Source organism: Podarcis cretensis (genome assembly GCF_951804945.1).
Source record: "Podarcis cretensis genome assembly, chromosome: 2".
Taxonomy (NCBI): Eukaryota; Metazoa; Chordata; class Lepidosauria; order Squamata; family Lacertidae; genus Podarcis; species Podarcis cretensis.
In genome coordinates, this window is record NC_137171.1 from 21110592 (window position 1) to 21129887 (window position 19296).

The 19296-nt window shown below is 45.9% G+C and overlaps 1 protein-coding gene across 2 annotated transcripts in view; it reads right to left on the reverse strand.

Annotated features, from left to right (window-relative positions):
- SPATS2 (spermatogenesis associated serine rich 2) overlaps positions 1 to 10835 on the reverse strand; it is a 52106-nt gene extending 41271 nt beyond the window's left edge. Inside the window, exons 1-2 of one of the 2 annotated variants that reach the window (XM_079965495.1) lie at positions 10691 to 10835; positions 947 to 1248 (exon numbers count right to left, since the gene is read on the reverse strand). In XM_079965495.1, coding sequence (XP_079821621.1) covers positions 947 to 971 — 25 coding nt within the window. In that variant the 5' untranslated portion in view covers positions 972 to 1248; positions 10691 to 10835. The other variant, XM_079965496.1, reaches the window with a different exon arrangement.
- Positions 10836 to 19296: the final 8461 nt, after the last annotated feature.

Consider the following 19296-nt stretch of genomic DNA (forward strand, 5'->3'; position numbering starts at 1 on the left):
GAATTGGTTAGGTGTGTCATACAGTGAGATACTGAGCAGTGAAATATAAATTTGCAAGCCATTTGAATTACACTAAAGTTGGGGATTCATGCTCGGCAACAACTCAAGCTGGAATCTAACAAATACTCCAGCAACTAGAAACTGGCTTTACGTGAACTTGAAAAATACCCGGTGCTGAAACAGACTTTTACCAGTATTCCATTGTTTATAGTAACAGTGTGTATAGGCTGTAAATACTGCATGAGGTTGTAAGCATTTCTCCAGTTTGGGTCTTGTGTTTGTAGTGGGGTTACAGCAACAGGCAGGCCTCACTGTGCTGCACACTAGGTAAAGGTAAAGGGACCCCTGACCATTAGGTCCAGTCGTGGCCGACTCACCTCTCGGGTAACCCACGGGACCAGCACACATAAACTGCCACAAACGACACCAGATTTGAAAGAGACGTATGATCCTTGTACCAGTGGTTCTCAGACGCACATAAGACTCCTTGGGAAGGCAGAGGCAGATCCTAGAAAAGACACCAGCTTTTCCTCGACAGATCAGAAATGTGTGTGTCTCTCAAATGGGTCAAGGGGCAGAATATCAACCCATTGCCATAGGAGACCATTTGCCTCATTACACCTTGCTCATTGTTAAGTACCGAGAACCATGAAGCGACCCTGTTTTCTCATGCTCCTTGTTTGCTTGATTTCCAACACCAGGAAGCCAAAAGGCTGCTGGGCTGTCTTCCTTTGGGTCAAGAAGGGATGTGAAAGAACACATTATTAGGATTCATTTCACATTTTGGAAGACATTGAGTGTTTTCTTACTAGGGAGGCAACTTGAGAATAGCCGATCTAGAGTAATTGTCTTCTACTGTGGACTAAAATGGCAGGAACAAAAATTCATACTTGACATTTGCCTGTAACACAACACTCATATGCCCATCTAGTATCGTAAATCTTACCTTTTTGGTTTTGCCTCTTAGACATAATAGGTTCCCTGTATTTAGTGTTCAGTTACACAGCAATAAGAATCTGTTTCCTCAAGGAACAGAGAGTGGCAGGTTTAATTCAAGTGCTGCTTTGCATCAAGGCAGGAAATGGCAAATATCTGCTTGGGGACAGCAATCCTCCAGCTTCCAAGGCAACGGATGAGTTGTCAAAAACCTTCTTGGACAACCTGTTGATCACTGTAGATTTTTCCTCTTAGCATCACCTTCTGTCAAGAAGCACAAGCACAGCAGTTCATATTGCTGTTTTTCAGATTCTGAAAAAAGCAAACATACAAGAGTTTGATTTATTAGTCTGGCAGACATATTGTGGTCTGTAAATGCATTCTTCAATAGTTGTTTTTTTAAAAAAACCTGAATTCAATTCATGTTGCTTAAAGTGAACTGCAGAACAAGGGGTCAACAAAAAGCCATCGAGATACTCTGTAAAGTTTCAGGTAGACTTTGCCCTGCATTTGAAACAGCTTGCAGTTCCAGAACTGCAGTTATTGCATTCTGGTAAAACAAACTTTGAAACTATAAAGACATCAGGATTGTTCAAAATTCATTAGCAGAAGCAGCACTTCAAGTTTCAGTATTTTTAAAAAATGTTATTTTCTAAGGGTTAGACTTAAAAGAATGGGAGAGAAGTCCTGGAATTGCGCACTCCCTAAAGGTTCAGCAACACAGTGCAACAGAGTAGTAGTATGTAATTGAAGTAGCAGCTGCTCATTTTTCTCCTAATTGTAAACACTTCATATTGCAAAATAATAATAATCCTTCTAGATGTCCTCTGATATAGGATGTCTAGAAAAATGCCCTTTTGCAGTTGTCATCTTAAGGTAATGTAACCTACCAGAACCAGTAATTAACTTTGTCATGCATAGCATCATATGAACTGGAAAGCAATAGTGCCTACACTGATAATACAAAAACGGGTACAGTTCACTAGGAATGGGAAAGTGAGGCTCTAAGTATTGTTGGACTTCAAATTCTATCAGCCCCAGTCAGCATGGCCAATGGTCATGGAAGATCAGAGTTGGAATCCAAGAACATCTGTCTATTCTAGAAGAACTTGAGTTTTTCAAATGGGGGCAGGGGGGCATGCACATGCACAAACATGCGCACAAAAATCATATTTAAGACTGATAAACATGAAGTAGTAGTCAAAAGGTGCTTTTATTGATACCCTCCAATGCAGGACTGTACTAGGTAGGCTATTTGACATACAGAATTCCTAGCCCTGGTTCTCATCACCATCCACCAGTTTCTCACTATTTATACTCATTCTTAAAGAAGAGCAGAAGACAACTGAGACAAAGTTAGTTGCCCTATTTAAGGCACTAAGAAGTTAGATTGGCAATTCTTCCAGTTGTGATACATTTCCCCACTAACCAACAGCTCTGTCCTGTGTACCACATGAACGTATTAAGCTTCAATCCAAAGAAGCCAATTATACAGGTGCAAGAGCAACATGCACCCAACTACTGCAGATCACAAGTCACGAGTATCCTCTACATGGAGAAATTGAACCTGCGGATTGAAGCCACAAGTGATTAAATTTTTAGTTACACTTTTAACATAGAGCAAGCTGTGCTTTAAAGGGAACATAAAAGCATAGTAGTTTTTCCTAACTTGACATGTGCATTCTTTCAGCAATTAACATGCCCTGGAACAAAGTAGCAAGCAAGGGATGCTTCACACAGCCACTCTCTTAGCAGTCATAATCCTGCCAGAAGCCAACCATGCTCTCGGTTTTCTACGTTCAGATGCCACATTTCAAGCCAACATTTTGGAAATAGGCCAAGTGGCAACATGCAAATCTACCGGTAAATCTTCCGCACAGCGTGAACAATTCCAACAAACCAGTTTGAACTAAGAGTTGTATCTGAGCACTAACAAGAAGCACCCAGCTATATTCTAAGTGGTCGTGTGCTCAGCCATCAATTCCTATAGATTTTCTTCCATAGAATGGATTTTATTATTTAATACAATGCTAGCTATAGTTTTGATGCTTCACAAAGCTTCAAAGGCAAGAGAGAGAGAGAGGCAAAACCCCACTGCAAACCACCTTACAATTCAAATATCAACAGTGGGAAAGACTAGGAAGCATAGGAGAAAAGGGGAGGCATGGACAAAGCCTAAGGATTATGATATAAATCAGGAGTGGTTAAACTGGGCCTTGAGACCTGATCTAGCCCAGTGAAAAAGTGTTCTGACCCCACCAATTTTGGCAGTGGCATCAAAAAGAAAAGTAGTATGCATAGCACTGTGGTGGGGGAGATTAAACCTCTCTGCTCAGCCCAGTGCCTCATGGGGATGCAAGCTGCTCCTCCCTCATCACCAGATTGATCACTTAATGAGAAGGCAGGGGGACAATAACCACCCTCCTCAGCTGATCTATACAGTTCAAATCAGCCTGTGGGTGCATGTGTGCGTGCAAGTGTATGGTGTGGCCACACTCACTTTTGGACATACAGTACTGCTACACTTATTTTAAACAGGTACACACTGCAGAGACTTCCTGATTATCAGCAGACCCTTACATACAGTGCATTATCGCACTTGGAGAGACAGGGCTGTAGCTAATATCCTGTGAAGCAGCTCCCAAATGCCCGTTTTAACACTCATCAGGGGCTCTTTGCAGATTATTTGACTGTAACTATACAGCTATTTCTGTCAAACAGGAAGGCTACATCCAGCCCAAACTACACAGAACTTCACATGCAAAACACTTCCTAATTTTGGAGCCCGGTCCAACCATAGCAAAGTGCTTTTTAGTCCAGCTGATTTCATGAGAAAAATGTAAGAATGTGCTTAACTCCTAACTGAAAACAACAGGTCTTAGAGGAAGACGAAGCATTTCTATCAAATTAGTAGCATGCAGTTTACATCTACCATGTCTGTAGGTAAGCATGGTTTCACAATTTATGGCTCTGTTGGATTTTACACTGCTGTACTCTTAAATGAAAACACATCCACAAAAACAGACAAGTAAGTTTTTGAGGAAAAAGCTTTATAAATGATTTTGCAAAGTGAAGTCCTTCACACAGCTCACGGCTAAACTATGGAATTCACTCACACAAAATGTAGTGACCCTCCACCAAATTAGATGGCTTTAAAAGACCATTAGCCAGATCATAAAGGATAAGGCTACCTATGTCTCCTAGCCACAATGGCTATATTCTACATCCACTATCAGCTGTGCCATGCCTCTAAGCTGCCAGGGATCACAACCTACGTGTGGGCTTTCCACAGGCATCTGGCTAACCACTGTGGGGACAGGTTGCTGGACTACATGGGCCTTTAGCCTGATCCAGCAGGGCTCTTTTGTTTTTATTTGAAGCAGTGGAGCACAAATTCATTCACTATATGTGTGTATATATTCATACAAGAAGATGGCAGCCAGATGTTTAACTAATCCTGTGAAATATAATTGCTCTGCCTTGTGGTGAAACAGGAAATAAGTTTTTTTTTTTTTATTGAAAACAGTTTTATACTGCTTTCCCTTGAAAGAGACCTCAAGTTTAGAGTTAACAACTTTCAGAAAGAAGCTAGCAAATTTAGGCCAATGGTAAATAAAGAATACTGCTTTCTGAGTGCCTCAGCTCAGCACAACTCCAGGGATTAACCCCCAGATTTTGTCCACGCTGTCCTCACTTGATAAAAAGATATGGTCACCACTAGCAAGCACATTTGTGGATCCCATCAATCTTCCCTCAAACTCAAAAAAAAAAAAAAAGCCTCAGATTAAGTCATAAATCTCAGATTAAAAATGCAGGAGTGCACATTACCAAAGTGTGAAATGTAAGAGCAATATTGGGTACATTTGTTATATTTATGCAAGAGACAGTTGTGAAATAAGCACACTTAAAATGTCAGAAAATAATGTATTTAAATCTTAAAGAAACAGAACCTGGAAAAGAACAAATCTAAATCTACAGCAGCTAAGCTAAGACAAAGAAACAGATGAGAAATATTTTACCTTTGAGCCAAACACACCAAAATGGCATTTGAAGGAACGTGTTTCTGATTGCAGAACAATACACAAGCGACCAGGGAGCACCAAATTCAGAAGCAGCACAAAGAATACAGTGGTGCCTCGCAAGACGAAATTAATTCGTTCCGCGAGTTTTTTCGTCTTGCGTTTTTTTCGTCTTGCGAAGCAGACTTTGGAAAAGCTTCAAAAATCACCAAAGTCTTCAAAAACCTCAAAAAAGGCTACCACACCGCGTGCTATGAGTTGCTCCTCGAAGTGAATGCACGGTTTTAAGAAAAAGGAAACAAACTTGCAAGACAAAGGAAACAAACTTGCAAGACGTTTTCGTCTTGCGAAGCAACTCAAAAAACGAAAAACTCTTTCATTTTGCGAGTTTTTCGTCTTACGAGGCATTCGTCTTGCGAGGTACCACTGTAGCTAAAAGCACTTCTGAATGTGGCCAGATACCAAAGGCTGTCAGCCATATAGTGTGCTGATTATAACTGAAGTGTCTACATGCTTTTATTTTAAAAAAACCAAAACCTATAATGACATTTGCTTACTAGCTAGACAGTTTTGTAAGCACCTATTTTAAGTTGTATTTGGCCCCAAAAGAAAAGGATTGACATTTGGTCATCTGGAAGTAATTATTTCTTGCCACATGCAACTGGATGAGTGGCAATTCACAACTCTGACCTAACATTAATGAAAGAAAATACTGGCCTTCTCTATCAGATGAAATAGCTTAGTGGAAGTATGGAAGATAAATGACAATTCTATTGCTGAAATAAGGAGGTCTAGCTCCAAGCATGTGCAGATAGTACAAGTCTGCAAGGATATCGTATGTGAGCCACTTTCAACTAACTCTTCAAATGAGTGTAAAACAAGTATAAAAAGCTAGAATGAAAAAAAGAGGTGGAGTACTGTGGGTCTTTTCTTCACACTCCAGAAAAATAAAGTCCACTCAGTGAATCTATTTTAATAACAAGTTAGAAAAGACAGACTTTTAAAAAATGTGATTTTCTCCCTTCCCATCAGTAAACAAATACCTGAGCAGAACTATTGCACTGTCCTCTGAACTGTGCTTACATTTAACTTATACCACCTATCTGATCATCTGAAAAGTTTGCTACATTATCTTCCACGCTGATTTGTCTGAAGCATTCCATGGCACTGTCTTTGCGAGAAGGAAAGTCAAGTGTTGATAAAATAGAGTAAGGTAAGAGTTATAGGACAATAGTTTTAGGTTTCTACAGAAGAGTAATTACAAACAAATCTGAAATCATTCTAAAGCATTCTGTGGCAAGTTCATTTATGCAGTTGGCTGGTCAAGTCAATAGTTCTGCCAACATTTTACACTAAATCTACTAGCAAGACTCCTAACATCACAATACACACACTTCAGAAGAGAGCAGTGGTTCCCAACCTTTTTGGTATGGCAACTCACAAATCCAGATTTACTTGATATGGTGATCCATTGATTTGTTGTTACAAGAATTTTGAAACTTGGGTCTTCTGCAATCATTAGTTTTGCCTATTTTATAACCATTATATGAGGCATCCAAGCAAAAATTTACTTACACACCCATTAATGCAGAATTTGCTAAAATATTTATATACTTATAGACTTACTCAGTTTTGTATATGCAATGAATATAATCAGTCAATGAGAACAATTTAAAAGTAGCAAGCTCTTTTCTAATAAAACCAGTAAAATCAGATTACAAGTGTTTAATCTGCTCAACAGCTATGCCCAGTGGTATAGTAACCCTAGTCATTCAATCCTGGGGACACATTTAAATGGTGCAATCCACAAATCAATTGCATTGGAATATTTAAGCACCACCTTTAAGCTAGATTTTATGTCAAAGTAGATTAAATGGGACTTACTTCCAGGTAACTGTGCACAGGATTGCAGACCTGCAGCATAATCCTACATATTATGTTCAGTTAGAAGGTATCTCACACTGTTTTCGGTGAGATGCATTTCTCAGTAAGGATGGGAACCTGACTGCACTTATCTAAAAGTGCCACTGTATTGAACAGGGCTTAATTCTGAGATGACATGGTTAGGACTGTGCTGTGTCTTTAGGATGGCAGTTTTGCAGTGCAATCCTATACTAATATCTACTCAGAAGTAAGTTCCCTTGAGTTCAACTGGAATTACTCACAGGGAAGTATACAGAGGTCCATAGCACTCATAGACTGCAATCCTAAACAGGTATTTATTTTCAAGCTTTTTTTCCTACACTTGTGAAATGTAAAATAATAATAATTGTGTACTGTAGGGTTTTTTATTCCAATGACCAGTACATCAAGAAAACTGGCAGTTCATTCTGCAAGTTTGTCTGATGGACAAAAACATAACTCCTCCAGCTCAGGTGGGCTGAGAGACTACACCATCTCACACACAAACACCCAACAACCCCTGACATCTCTCCTCCTCTCCCACACCAGCCTTTCAGAGGCCCTCCCTGCATCTCCTTCTCAGAACCCTCTGACAAGGAAAGGGTTGCAGGGGATGGAGCTGTGGCCACACCCAGGAGTTATAATGTCTCTTCAGCTGGGTGAGAGTGCCTGCTGACAGTCAGTCCTGATGTCTGGCAAAAATGTTTGCATTTTGGGCTCCAGGAGTTGGTGCATGGGCAAAGGAGGGTGCTCTGCTACTGCAGATGGGCAACAATTCATTTAAGACTTAATTGTAAATTAAATGCTATAATGATTTTGGGTTTGCTTATAAAGCCCATGACCCACTTGCACATGCTTCACGACCAAGAGGCTGAGAAATGCTGCTCTACAGCAGAGGTCTATTACCTGTAAGAATCTTTTTTCATTTTGTGATTTCAAGCAAAGGGAGATCTTCTTCCACTCCACATTTGAACAACATCTATATTATGCAGCAGCAGCTGGCTAATTGGCTTTTGAGTACAATAGTCCCTTACCAAGCTATTTTAATCTTGTTGATCACATACATGAATCTTTGCAAGGGGCATAATTTGTAACTTACAGGTATTCTCACAAACACACACAGTTCGCAATATACTAGGTTTATTACACAAATAGGAAATGCCCTAGCGAACAAATATGTTTACCCCATGTCTTTCTAAGCAAGGTAGTACAAGCCTCTGTATTAAAACCACACTGAAGAATTCAAGAAGTTTAAGTTGGTTTCTACTTTAAGTTACACTTTAGAATTTGAGATTCATCTCAGCCTTGTATTTAAAGTACAAGCCTTAATAGGCACAGGCAACAAGGAACTGCATGCAGGTGAGTGTGTGGGCTGCAAGAGAGATGGAGTGCTCTGTCCCTCTTCTGTGCCCAATATAGAAATCAGGTGGGTTGCTAGAGGACAGAAGTTCCTCCCCTTCATATGAAGCACCCCTGAAAACATTGAGCTTTTGCTATGACAGCTTGTACCTCAGAAAGAAGTTTCAGTTCTGGCCTGGAGAGGCCTCAAGGGAGAACTCATTACAGAATGCCATGCTCACATGTTCCAAACAAGCTGAGCTGCAAGAGCATCTGCTAAATTCATGGTCTCTTTTCAATGTAAATCTCTGTCATTCCTCCCTTATCATTTATAACATTGATAGTAAATAAAAGAGAATCAGACTCCTTCTGGAAGTGTTAAACTTCCTCCTTTCCCTGCTCCTTACAGTTACTTATCAATAAGTAAATAGAGATTATTTTTTATTTATTTCAGTGGTCTGTGTAAATTCTTGGGGTAACAAACTCTGGAATGCATCCAGATCTCAATGTCAGAAGATCCCTAGAATGGAGTGTCAGATTGCATGTGAGAATTGTAGGCTTGAATGCCAACTACGCTTTATAAAAGCCCTAATCTAGCACAGAGATGCAGTGGGCTGCTGGAGTAGGGACAGAGCTCTTAATCCTACCTATGTTAGTGCCCAACAAGCTAGTTAACTTCTGTGGGCTTATCTGAAAGACTGGCTTACCTATACCATCATTTACACAGCTCTTTAATTTTGCAGCATTATACCTGTGTTGTTTCTAAGCACCCTAACTGAGAAGTTAATTCCACTGAAATCAATGGAACACGAACACAATTAGAACCACGCTACAAGCCTAGCCCAACACAACGCAATAAGAACCAAGCTACAAGCCTAACAATTGCCCTATGAGGTAGGTAACCAAAAATTTAGAATGACTCCTCAAAAGCCACCTGATTCCAACTAGGCTATTCAAACTCAGGTCCCAGCACAGTAGGGTTGCCATATTTTCAAAGGTAAAAATCAGGAAATCCTGGATGTGAGCTCCCCCCTTTTTTCCCACAAAACTGCCCCCAAAATGTGACTTTTCAATTGACTTGCCTATGATCCAGGACAAAGTGCCGTCTTTCAGAAATTCCCCGAAGTCAATACCACCTTTGAAATCCTGGTAATGTCAGGGAAAATGCAGATGTATGGCAGCCTTACAACACAGCAAATTCCCTGCATAATGTTTAACTACTTATCAGAAGGCTTGCAATGCAGCTTTCTGGAAAAATATATACATATATTCAGATACAACTGAATCTGAAGTCTTGCAACATAACTTAATATAAATTGCATATATGGTAGGCAAACGAAAGCAGCAAATGATTAATCACTACAAACTGTAATTAAACAAAGCTCTCTGCACACTTAGGGAAACCTTACTTTTTGTTCAACTTCACTCAGCCTAAGTTTCCTGTCCCTCACAAGCTGTCTCCCCTTCCCCTCCCCAAGCACTGGGCCCATTCCCACCTACACTCAAGCTATAAAGTTATTGAGCTTTTATTCCCTCAGCAATGCTCCTTCAAGAGAAAGGTTACTGCTGCTCTTCTGTTCAGGAGACTGTTCTTTAAAACCGCCCCCCCAAAACCAACAACCACCCAAATGGTTGCTGGTCAGATGCAAACCTTTTGCAGCAGCAAAGAGCAAAACCAGCGACTACTGCAAGCTGCTCACACCCTTTGGGAACCGCTTCCTCGCATTCGCGTCCCTATTTTACACACTCAGCTGCCCGCCGCCTCCATGATTCCAGTGCCTCGTTGTTTCGGGGTGGTACCAAACAGGGTACTATTTCCAAAAGTAAAAACCAGGACATCCTAAAAGTTGTTGAGCTTTTAGGAAGACCCCAACATTGTTGGTCCTTTTTTTAAAAAGGAAACAACAGAAATTGTAGAGCCTTTTTTAAGGAACCCCCCAAATTGTTGTTGTTTTTTAAAAAGGAAATTGCAGTGGTTGGTTTGTTGTTGTTTTTTAAAACGAAACCCAGCCGTCAATTCTGCCCTTCAACTCCCGGGAAAATCCGGACTTATGGCAGCCCTAGTGCCACGGCTCCAGTCTGTCTGGGAACAACCCCCTTCCGGCCTGGAAGCTAAATTCCCAATACGTGTGTGTGTGTGTGGGACGGGGCTGGGGGTCTTCCCCGCATTACTCGTTCATTGCCATAGGGAAATGCACTCTGGACATGCTCAGAGGCACTCTCGCGGTCCTTCCACAGGTCGCCCTGCTTTGCGGGAAAGAGGCCCTCACCGTCCGCGCAGGCCCTTCGTTCCCTCACAAACCAGCTGCGCTCCGCCGCCCCCTCGACGGCCTGCCTCGAAGCCCACCCCCTCCTTTCGCGAAACGGCCCATTCGCTCGCCTCAGCCCTGCCTCCCCTGTCCCTCCCTCGACCCCATTAAGCGGCAGCGCCCGGGAGCCCCGTCCTACCCCGACGACGACCCAGCCGCTGTCTCCACAACCGCCGCCCCCTTTACCTCAGGCCGCCGCCGCCAAACACCGGGAAAGCGAGCCCCGCCCACCAGCGAAGAGACAGAGAACGGGAGCGAGCAGCGAACGGTGCGCGAGCCCCGGCAGCCAATAGGGCCGCAGGAGCCTCTCCTCCCTTCAGCCAATGCTTAAACACGGACGCCGGCCAATGGGAGCGAGGCAAAGGCGGGGCCCTCCCGTCTGTCTGTCTGTCTCTTTCTCTCTCTTTCTCTCTCTCTCGCGCCAACTCCGCCCGCCTCTCCACCCTCGCGCGCGACGGAGTTCGGAGAACAACGGAGCCGCTGAAGCTCCGCCTCCCCTCCGCCCGCCCAATCGGGCTTCTTCGTTAAGGGACGGCCAATCAGGTGAAAAGGGGGTAAGGCTGCTCTTCGCCCGAACCGTGACGGCTCTTGGGCCAATCGGGGAAGCCGCGGGGCTCAAAAAGCCAATCCCGGCGCGTGGAACGTGGCGGAGATGCCGCTGGTTGCCCAATACCGCAGCGCCTAGGAAACCCGCCTGTCTCTCTTTTAACTCTTTCTTTTCTTCCCTCCGCCTGCGCGAATGGAGACGTGGGTTTGCCTGTTAATAGTGGCGTCGTGACAGGTAGAAATCCAACAGGTGACGCTTCAGTCACCGATTCTGCGTTTCTATGCTAAAAAGTTGGAAATTCTGCCTGTCGGGCTTAAAGATTTTGATGGAAGTAATAATGGAATTGTGATGGAAGTAATAATGGAATACTGAATGGTTTGGTTTATATAAAATATGTAGGGATTTATGTTATGCAAAATGAACCATGGAAAAAGAAGAAAGGGAAGTCACTGATATTTTAAGGTTGTTTAAATGAATACTCTTAAATTCTAAAACAGAAAATTTAATAAAAATTAAATAAATAAATAAACGTACACACGCCACCTTGGGAGCTCTCCTATAGGAGAAAAGTGGCAATTCAGCCCGGACACTGAGATCCACTTCCAAGGGCCTTCTGGCGGTTCCCTCAGTGCGAGAAGCGAGGTTACAGGGAACCAGGCCTTCTTAGTAGTGGCACCCTCCCTGTAGATGTCAGGGAGATAAAGAATGACACAACTTTTAGGAAACATCTGAAGGGAAGTTTTTAACGTCTGACATTTTATTATTTTATATATTTTGCTGGAAGCTGCCCAGAACGGTGGGGAAAACCTAGCCAGATGGGTGGGGTAAGGTAAAGGTAAAGGTACCCCTGCCCGTATGGGCCAGTCGTGTCCGACTCCAGGGTTGTGCGCTCATCTCACTTAAGAGGCCGGGAGCCAGCGCTGTCCGGAGACACTTCCGGGTCACGTTGCTAGCGTGACGAAGCTGCTCTGGCGAGCCAGCACCAGCGCAGCACACGGAAACGCCGTTTACCTTCCCGCTATAAAGCAGTACCTATTTATCTACTTGCACTTAGGGGTGCTTTCGAACTGCTAGGTGGGCAGGAGCTGGGACTGAAAGACGGGAGCTCACCCCACCGCGGGGATTCGAACCGCCGACCATACGATCGGCAAGTTCTAGGCACTGAGGTTTTACCCACAGCGCCACCCGCGTATAACAATAGAATTATTATTATTATTATTATTATTATTATTATTATTATCATCATCATTATCATTATTATTTCTGTTCCTCAACCAAAACTCTTAGCAATTTATCAGCAACTAAAGGGCAACATGCTCCACTTGCTGCTAGAGTCACCCTCTTTGAAAAGTCCTGTTCAGCGCCTCTCCCTGCAAAACATACAAGCTGATAGGATAGGTTTTGTATTGGTTATTTAGTTATCTAGTTATGACCCTCTGCGCATGATACTCAGAGTCATTCTTGAGCAGATCTCTTCAGATTACCAAGGTGAAGCTGGGGCATTGCAAACAAGTTCCATGACTGAGCTTTGATGAGCCATTATTCGAATTCAGAATAAGAATTTGAAATTCTCCTCCTTCGGACCCCAGTGTCACCAGTTATGGCCCGTTGTGGATTTGAGCACAAAGCCTATTTTCATTCGTGTCCGCAGCCTGTTATTGCGCTGTTGCTTCTTCTGAAATATAGACAAACCCCACACATATTTTCTTTGTGCGAAACCATAGGATCATTTTTCATTTCCCAAGGAATTTTTTTTAAAAGAAAAAAAACAGGAGCCCCATTCATTCCTGCTTTTCAGCAGCTCAACAGCGGCACCTGCTGGGATCAGCTGAGCTTGCAGGCTTTTCAAACCAACAAACCTCTATCTGCATCTCCCAGGAAAGGCAGCTGTGCATGAGGAACAACACCACAATTCACAATCTGGGGTCCCACATGGACCACTTGAAAATTGTTAAAGGTCTTGGCTCACCTCATCCTGATTTTTCCTCCTGTTGTAGATATTGTAACTTGCATGACTTTTTAATAAAATGCAGACTATCTATAAATCTACTGGAAATGTTGTACCGTATTTTTTCGTGTATAAGACTAGGTCCCCCCCCCCCCTAAAAAATAATGTCAAAAATTAGGGCGTGTCTTATACACAGATAGTGTCTCCCCCCATTTTCTTAAATCTGAGCCCCCAAAATAGGGGGTGTCTTATACATAGGGGCTTCTTATAGACGAAAAAATACGGTAATATCCAAAACTTCCGGAATGTCTTTTTCATTATTTGTTTTTTAAGTGTCAATTTTAACACGTAAAAGGACAGAGAAAGGTTAATAATGACAGTAAACAATGCCAGGTTGCACTGAGAATATAATGGCCACCAATATTTCCTATCTGAAATAAAACATACAAGTCAATCCAAGTCAATCCAAGTGTCCAAATAGGTATCCACATGACACTATAAAAATGTTGCCATGGTGGTGAGATATAACATATCCTTCGAGGTTTATGGCAACCATAAGGGCTTACATAAGATGTACTTTTGACCTCTTGTTAACTACTATACTTATAGGAATACAGTGGTACCTCGCAAGACGAATGCCTTGTAAGACGAAAAACTCGCAAGATGAAAGAGTTTTTCGTTTTTTGAGTTGCTTCGCAAGATGGATTTCGCTATGGGCTTGCTTCGCAAGACAGAAACGTCTTGCAAGTTTGTTTCCTTTGTCTTGCAAGTTTGTTTCCTTTTTCTTGAAACCGTGCATTCAGGGGGTGCAGTTGCAACTTGACTTCGAGGAGCAACTCATAGCACACGGTGTGGTAGCCTTTTTTGAGGTTTTTGAAGACTTTGGTGATTTTTGAAGCTTTTCCAAAATCCGTGCTTCGCAAGACGAAAAAAATTGCAAGACGAAAAAACTCGCAGAACGAATTAATTTCATCTTGCGAGGTACCACTGTATACTTTAAAAGTACATGGGCATTGCAAATATCAAACTTTTTGGCAATACGTAATTTATATTGACAACTATTTCAGACCAAAACGAATACATCATGGATGTGCTCACCATCATATTCCACAACAAGGCATTTGCAACATTTCGCCTCCAGCATCTACAGTTCTTAAACAGGGCCTTCCTGTGCTGAAGTTGCGCAGTCCAATTTACCCGAAACATCATTTTTTGTTGGATCAACCTCAAATCTAGAGAAATGTTCCATATAGATTCTAGAGCAATTTCCGATTGTTTAGGTTGTATAGCATAATCCCTATTCCACAACTCTCTAGGTTCTTGCCAATCTACTTTACAGAGGTCCAAGAAGCATTTATAAACAGCAGTCATAGATTTAGCTTTCAGGGGTGAAATATACTCAGAGTCGCAAAGTGATTTCATGCTCTTTATTCAGCTCATAGTGGTGAGGAGGAATGAATGAAAGTCCCCTCAAGGTATCTGCTTTATATACATTATTTACACAATGGGCTGCACATGATTGGCTAATTCCGGAATTCTACTGTAAGCCAATCAGGTTGTGGATTCACTTCTATCTGGAGCATGATTGGGTAGTTCCTGCCAACCAATCATACTGCTGCATTGTTCTAGGACCAATCAGACTGCTGCATTCTGAATCCTATTGTTCTAGGACCAATCAGGCTGCTGCCTTTTGGATCCTATTGTTCTAGGGCCAATCAGACTGCTGCAGTTTGGATCCTATTCAACCCAGTACATAACACCCCTCCCCTCTAAGTTCCAGTCCTGCCCGGGAGGTCGCATTCATAGTCCTCGAGGTACGCCGGCGGCCTACGTGTGCGTTGCGGCCTGGGGTGTTCCCTGGTCCGGGGTTCAGGTTCTGGCTCGTGTTCCAAGGATGCTGGCTGTGATGGGGCTGTTTGGTCTGGCGCAACCGGCTCACTCAGTCGTGGTTCTGGTTCCGGTGTCCTTTCGGCCTCGTGGGTCCTCTCTGTATTTACTGATTCTGCCTCTCCTGCTGGCCCCTCGTGCTCTATGGGCCTCACTGCCCCTCTGTTCCCTTGGGACTCCTCTGCCCTTTCCTCCTCCTGGTTTTCTCCTGGGAATCGTCGCCGTATCTGGTCGCAGTGGCGGCGCCAGCATTGCCCCCCATCCGTTAGCACCTCATACGACACGGGGCCAGTGACCCTGGTGACTGTGGCGGGTACCCATGCTGGGCCTGCCCCAAAATTCTTTGCGTACACTGGGTCCTGAGCCTCGAAGGTCCGGGGGTTCTTGCCTTCCCCCACCACTGCCTCATCCTGAGCTCTATCGGGGTGAAGGCGGTCCAATCTGATTGCAAGGCGCCGACCCATTAGTAGTTCAGCGGGGCTCCGGCCAGTCGTTGAGCTGGGGGTGCTGTGCTGTGCTAGAAGGAATGTGGCAAGGCGGTACTCCCAATCCCCTTGTGTCATACGGCGAAGGGTGTCCTTGGTGGTCCGCACCATGCGTTCTGCTTGGCCATTGGTGGCAGGGTGGAATGGCGCCGAACGGATGTGGCGGATGGCGTTCTGCGTTGTGAAGGTTTGGAATTCTCCTGACGTAAATGCAGTCCCGTTGTCTGAGACGAGAGTGTCAGGGAGCCCGTGGGTTGCAAACAGCCTGCGTAGTACCCGGATGGCTGCGGACGTAGAAGTGGACGGTACCAGTGCGACTTCCAGCCATTTGGTGTAGGAGTCCACCACTATGAAGAATGTTTTCCCCTGAAAGGGGCCAGCGAAGTCCACATGCAGGCGTGACCATGGTGCTCGGGCGGACTCCCAGGACTGGACTGGGGCCCTTGGGGGATCTGGGCGGGATTCTTGGCAGGCCTGGCAGTGTTTGACCCAGGCCTCTATCTCTCCGTCGATCCCTGGCCACCACACATAACTCCTGGCAAGGGCCTTCATTCTTACTACCCCTGGGTGTGTCTCGTGTAGGGCTGTGAGGACCCTTTTGCGGAGGGGCTGGGGAACAACGACCCTGCTTCCCCATAACAGGCACCCCTTGTGGGCCGACAGTTCATGTTTGCGGGTTGTGTAGCCGGCGAATTCTGGCCCGGGGCTGCTGCTGGGCCATCCCCTCCACACCCAGTCCAGGACCCGGGAGATGACCCTATCTTTCTTGGAATGGTGTGCAACTTCTTGTGCCTGAATGGGGCGGTCAGGAAGCAGCTCCAGGCTCATAACCTCTTGTGCAGGTGCTGGGTCGGGGCCTGTTTCCGGTAGTGGTAGCCTGCTGAGGGCGTCCGCATGGCCCATCGCCTTCCCTGGACGGTGAATCAGTGCATACTGGTAGCTGGCAAGGAAAATTGACCACCTGAGGACGCGAGGAGACAGCACTTGGGGGGTCTGCTTTTCAGGGGCAAACAAGCCAAGCAACGGCTTGTGGTCAGTCACCACGGTGAAGGGCCGCCCGTACAAGAAATCATGGAATTTTTTTACTCCCTTCACGATTGCCAGACCCTCCTTGTCGATTTGCGAGTAGTTCCGCTCGGTTGCGTTGAGTGTCTGGGAAAAGTATGCCACTGGTACCTCTCTTCCATCCGGGAGTTGGTGTCCCAGGACAGCGCCAATTCCATAGGGCGAGGCGTCGCATGCTAGCACCACCGGCAGCCTCTCGTCGAAGTGTGCCAAGACCGAGTTTGAGACAAGCAAGTCCTTGACTGCCTGGAATGCGGCCTCCTGGCGCTGGCCCCACACCCAAGGGGCCCGCTTGTCCAGGAGTCTGTGTAGGGGCTCCGCTACCGCCGCCTTGTGGGGAAGGAAGGAATGGTAAAAGTTCAATAGTCCCAAGAAGGCCTGAAGTTCAGTCTTGTTCTTGGGCGCTGGGGCATCACAAATGGCCCGTACCTTGTCCCCAGTCGGGTGGACCCCTTCTGCGTCCACCATAAATCCCAGAAAGTCCACCTGAGGCACTCCTAGTAGACATTTTTCCCGCTTCACCTTGAGACCCGCCGTCTGGAAACGGTGCAGAACGGTGCGGAGGCGGTCCTCAAACTCCTCTGGTGTGGGCCCGGCAATCAACACATCATCGAAGAAGGGGGTGACGCCAGGAATCCCTTTAAGTAGAGAGTCCATTAGATTCTGGAATATGCCTGGTGCCACGCTGATACCGAATTGCAGCCGCTTTACCCTGAATGCTCCTCTGTGCGTCACAATCGTCTGTGCCTCTGCTGTGGCCTCATCTACTGGCAGCTGTTGATATGCTTGGGCCAAGTCCAGCTTGCCAAAAATTTTCGACCCAGCCAGGGTGGCAAGAACATGGCTGACCACTGGCACTGGGTATGCATGGGCCGTAAGGGCCTTGTTTATGGTACATTTGTAGTCTGCGCAGATGCGGACCGAACCATTAGGCTTGACGGGTGTGACAATTGGGGTTTCCCAGGGGGCATTCGGCACCGGCTCCAGCACTCCTTGCTCCACAAGCCGGTCCAATTCCTCGTCTATACGGGGTTTCAGGGCGAACGGGACCCGGCGGGCCTTGAGCCTGACCGGTCGTACTGCGGGGTCAAGCTGTAGAGCAATTGGGGGGCCCGTATACTGTCCCAATTTCCCATCAAAAACCCCCGGAAATTCCTTGCATATGGCGTCCACGTCCACTTGTAAGCTAGTGTGGTTCACCCCGGTGACGGCTAGCCCCAGTGGTCCAAACCATGCCAATCCCAGTAAGCTAATGTAGGGGCCCTTGACCACCAGCAATTCCAGTTGCCGCGTCCGCCCTCGGTATTGCACCCTGAAGGTCCCCACCCCCATTGTGGGGACCTTACGTTTCTGGAAGTCCCGGAGGGTGAATGGGGCCGGCCTGAGTTTGGGACCCCCAGTAGGACACAGTTTCCTTAAGGTCCTTGCCGAGATTATGGATAGAGTTGAACCCGTGTCAAGCTCCATGCGGCATGGGGCCCCCTCTATCTGTACGTCAACATAAATTTTCTCTACGTTGGGGTGGGGCAACTGGTATACCTGGAAGTCCGTGAGCTCAGTCGAGTTGCCTTGGTGCGTTGGGCCCCGGGACCTGGGGCTCTTGGATTGGTCATCTGATGCCTGGCGTCGGGTGGGCCGAGCCCGACACACCCGGGCGATGTGTCCCGATTTTCTGCACTGCCTGCACTCTGCGTTGCGGAAACGGCAGGTCCTCCTCTCGTGACTTTCTCCGCAGCTTGCGCAGTTCCCTCCTTCTCGTCGAGGCAGCTGTGGTATGTGGGCTGCTTGAGTGCGCTGCTGTACTCGGTGCACCTCCTCCCTGTTGGATCCTGAGTCGTCGGTGAGGTCTTCATGGTGGACCCTCGGTTGGGATGGCTGGCTCGGCCGTGCCTCTTGCGTCGACCTCTCGGCAGCTTCCGTTGCCAGGGCCTCCTCCAGAGCGACCTGGAACGTTAGGTCCTTCTTAGCGTAGAGGCGTCGTTGCAGCTTCTCATCCCTCAGGCCACCGACGAGGCGGTCACGAAGCATGTTCTCCAGCTCTGAGAAGTTGCAGAACCGGGCGGCTTGGCGGAGAGAGGTCACAAACCCAGTTATGGTTTCCCCAGGGGCTTGCCGCTTTGCGTAGAAGGCATTTCGACGAGCCACCACTGAGGGCTGCGGCGAAAAGTGCCCCTTCAGCTGTTCCATTATTGTTTTGTATGGAACAGTAGCGACGTCTTCAGGCGCAAGGAGAGCCCGGGCGATTTCAAACGTCTCCTCTCCGCAGACGCTGAAGAATATTGCCCTCTTCTTGGCGTCTTCTTCATCGGTGACCCCTTTGGCTTCTAGGAGGAAGGTGAAACGGGAGGCGTATGCTTCCCAGTCTCCGGATGCTGGGTTGAACGGCGAAAAGCTGCTGTTGGTTGCCATTCTGAGTTCCTTGTGTCCCGGAGCTGAAGCCTGGATACACGGTGCGAGGCAGCGATGCGGCAGGTGGCGGTGCTGCGGTGCTGTGTGTGGCAGTCAGCTCAGCGGGATCCCACCTTCGTCGCCAGTGAAATATACTCAGAGTCGCAAAGTGATGTCATGCTCTTTATTCAGCTCATAGTGGTGAGGAGGAATGAATGAAAGTCCCCTCAAGGTATCTGCTTTATATACATTATTTACACAATGGGCTGCACATGATTGGCTAATTCCGGAATTCTACTGTAAGCCAATCAGGTTGTGGATTCACTTCTATCTGGAGCATGATTGGGTAGTTCCTGCCAACCAATCATACTGCTGCATTGTTCTAGGACCAATCAGACTGCTGCATTCTGAATCCTATTGTTCTAGGACCAATCAGGCTGCTGCCTTTTGGATCCTATTGTTCTAGGGCCAA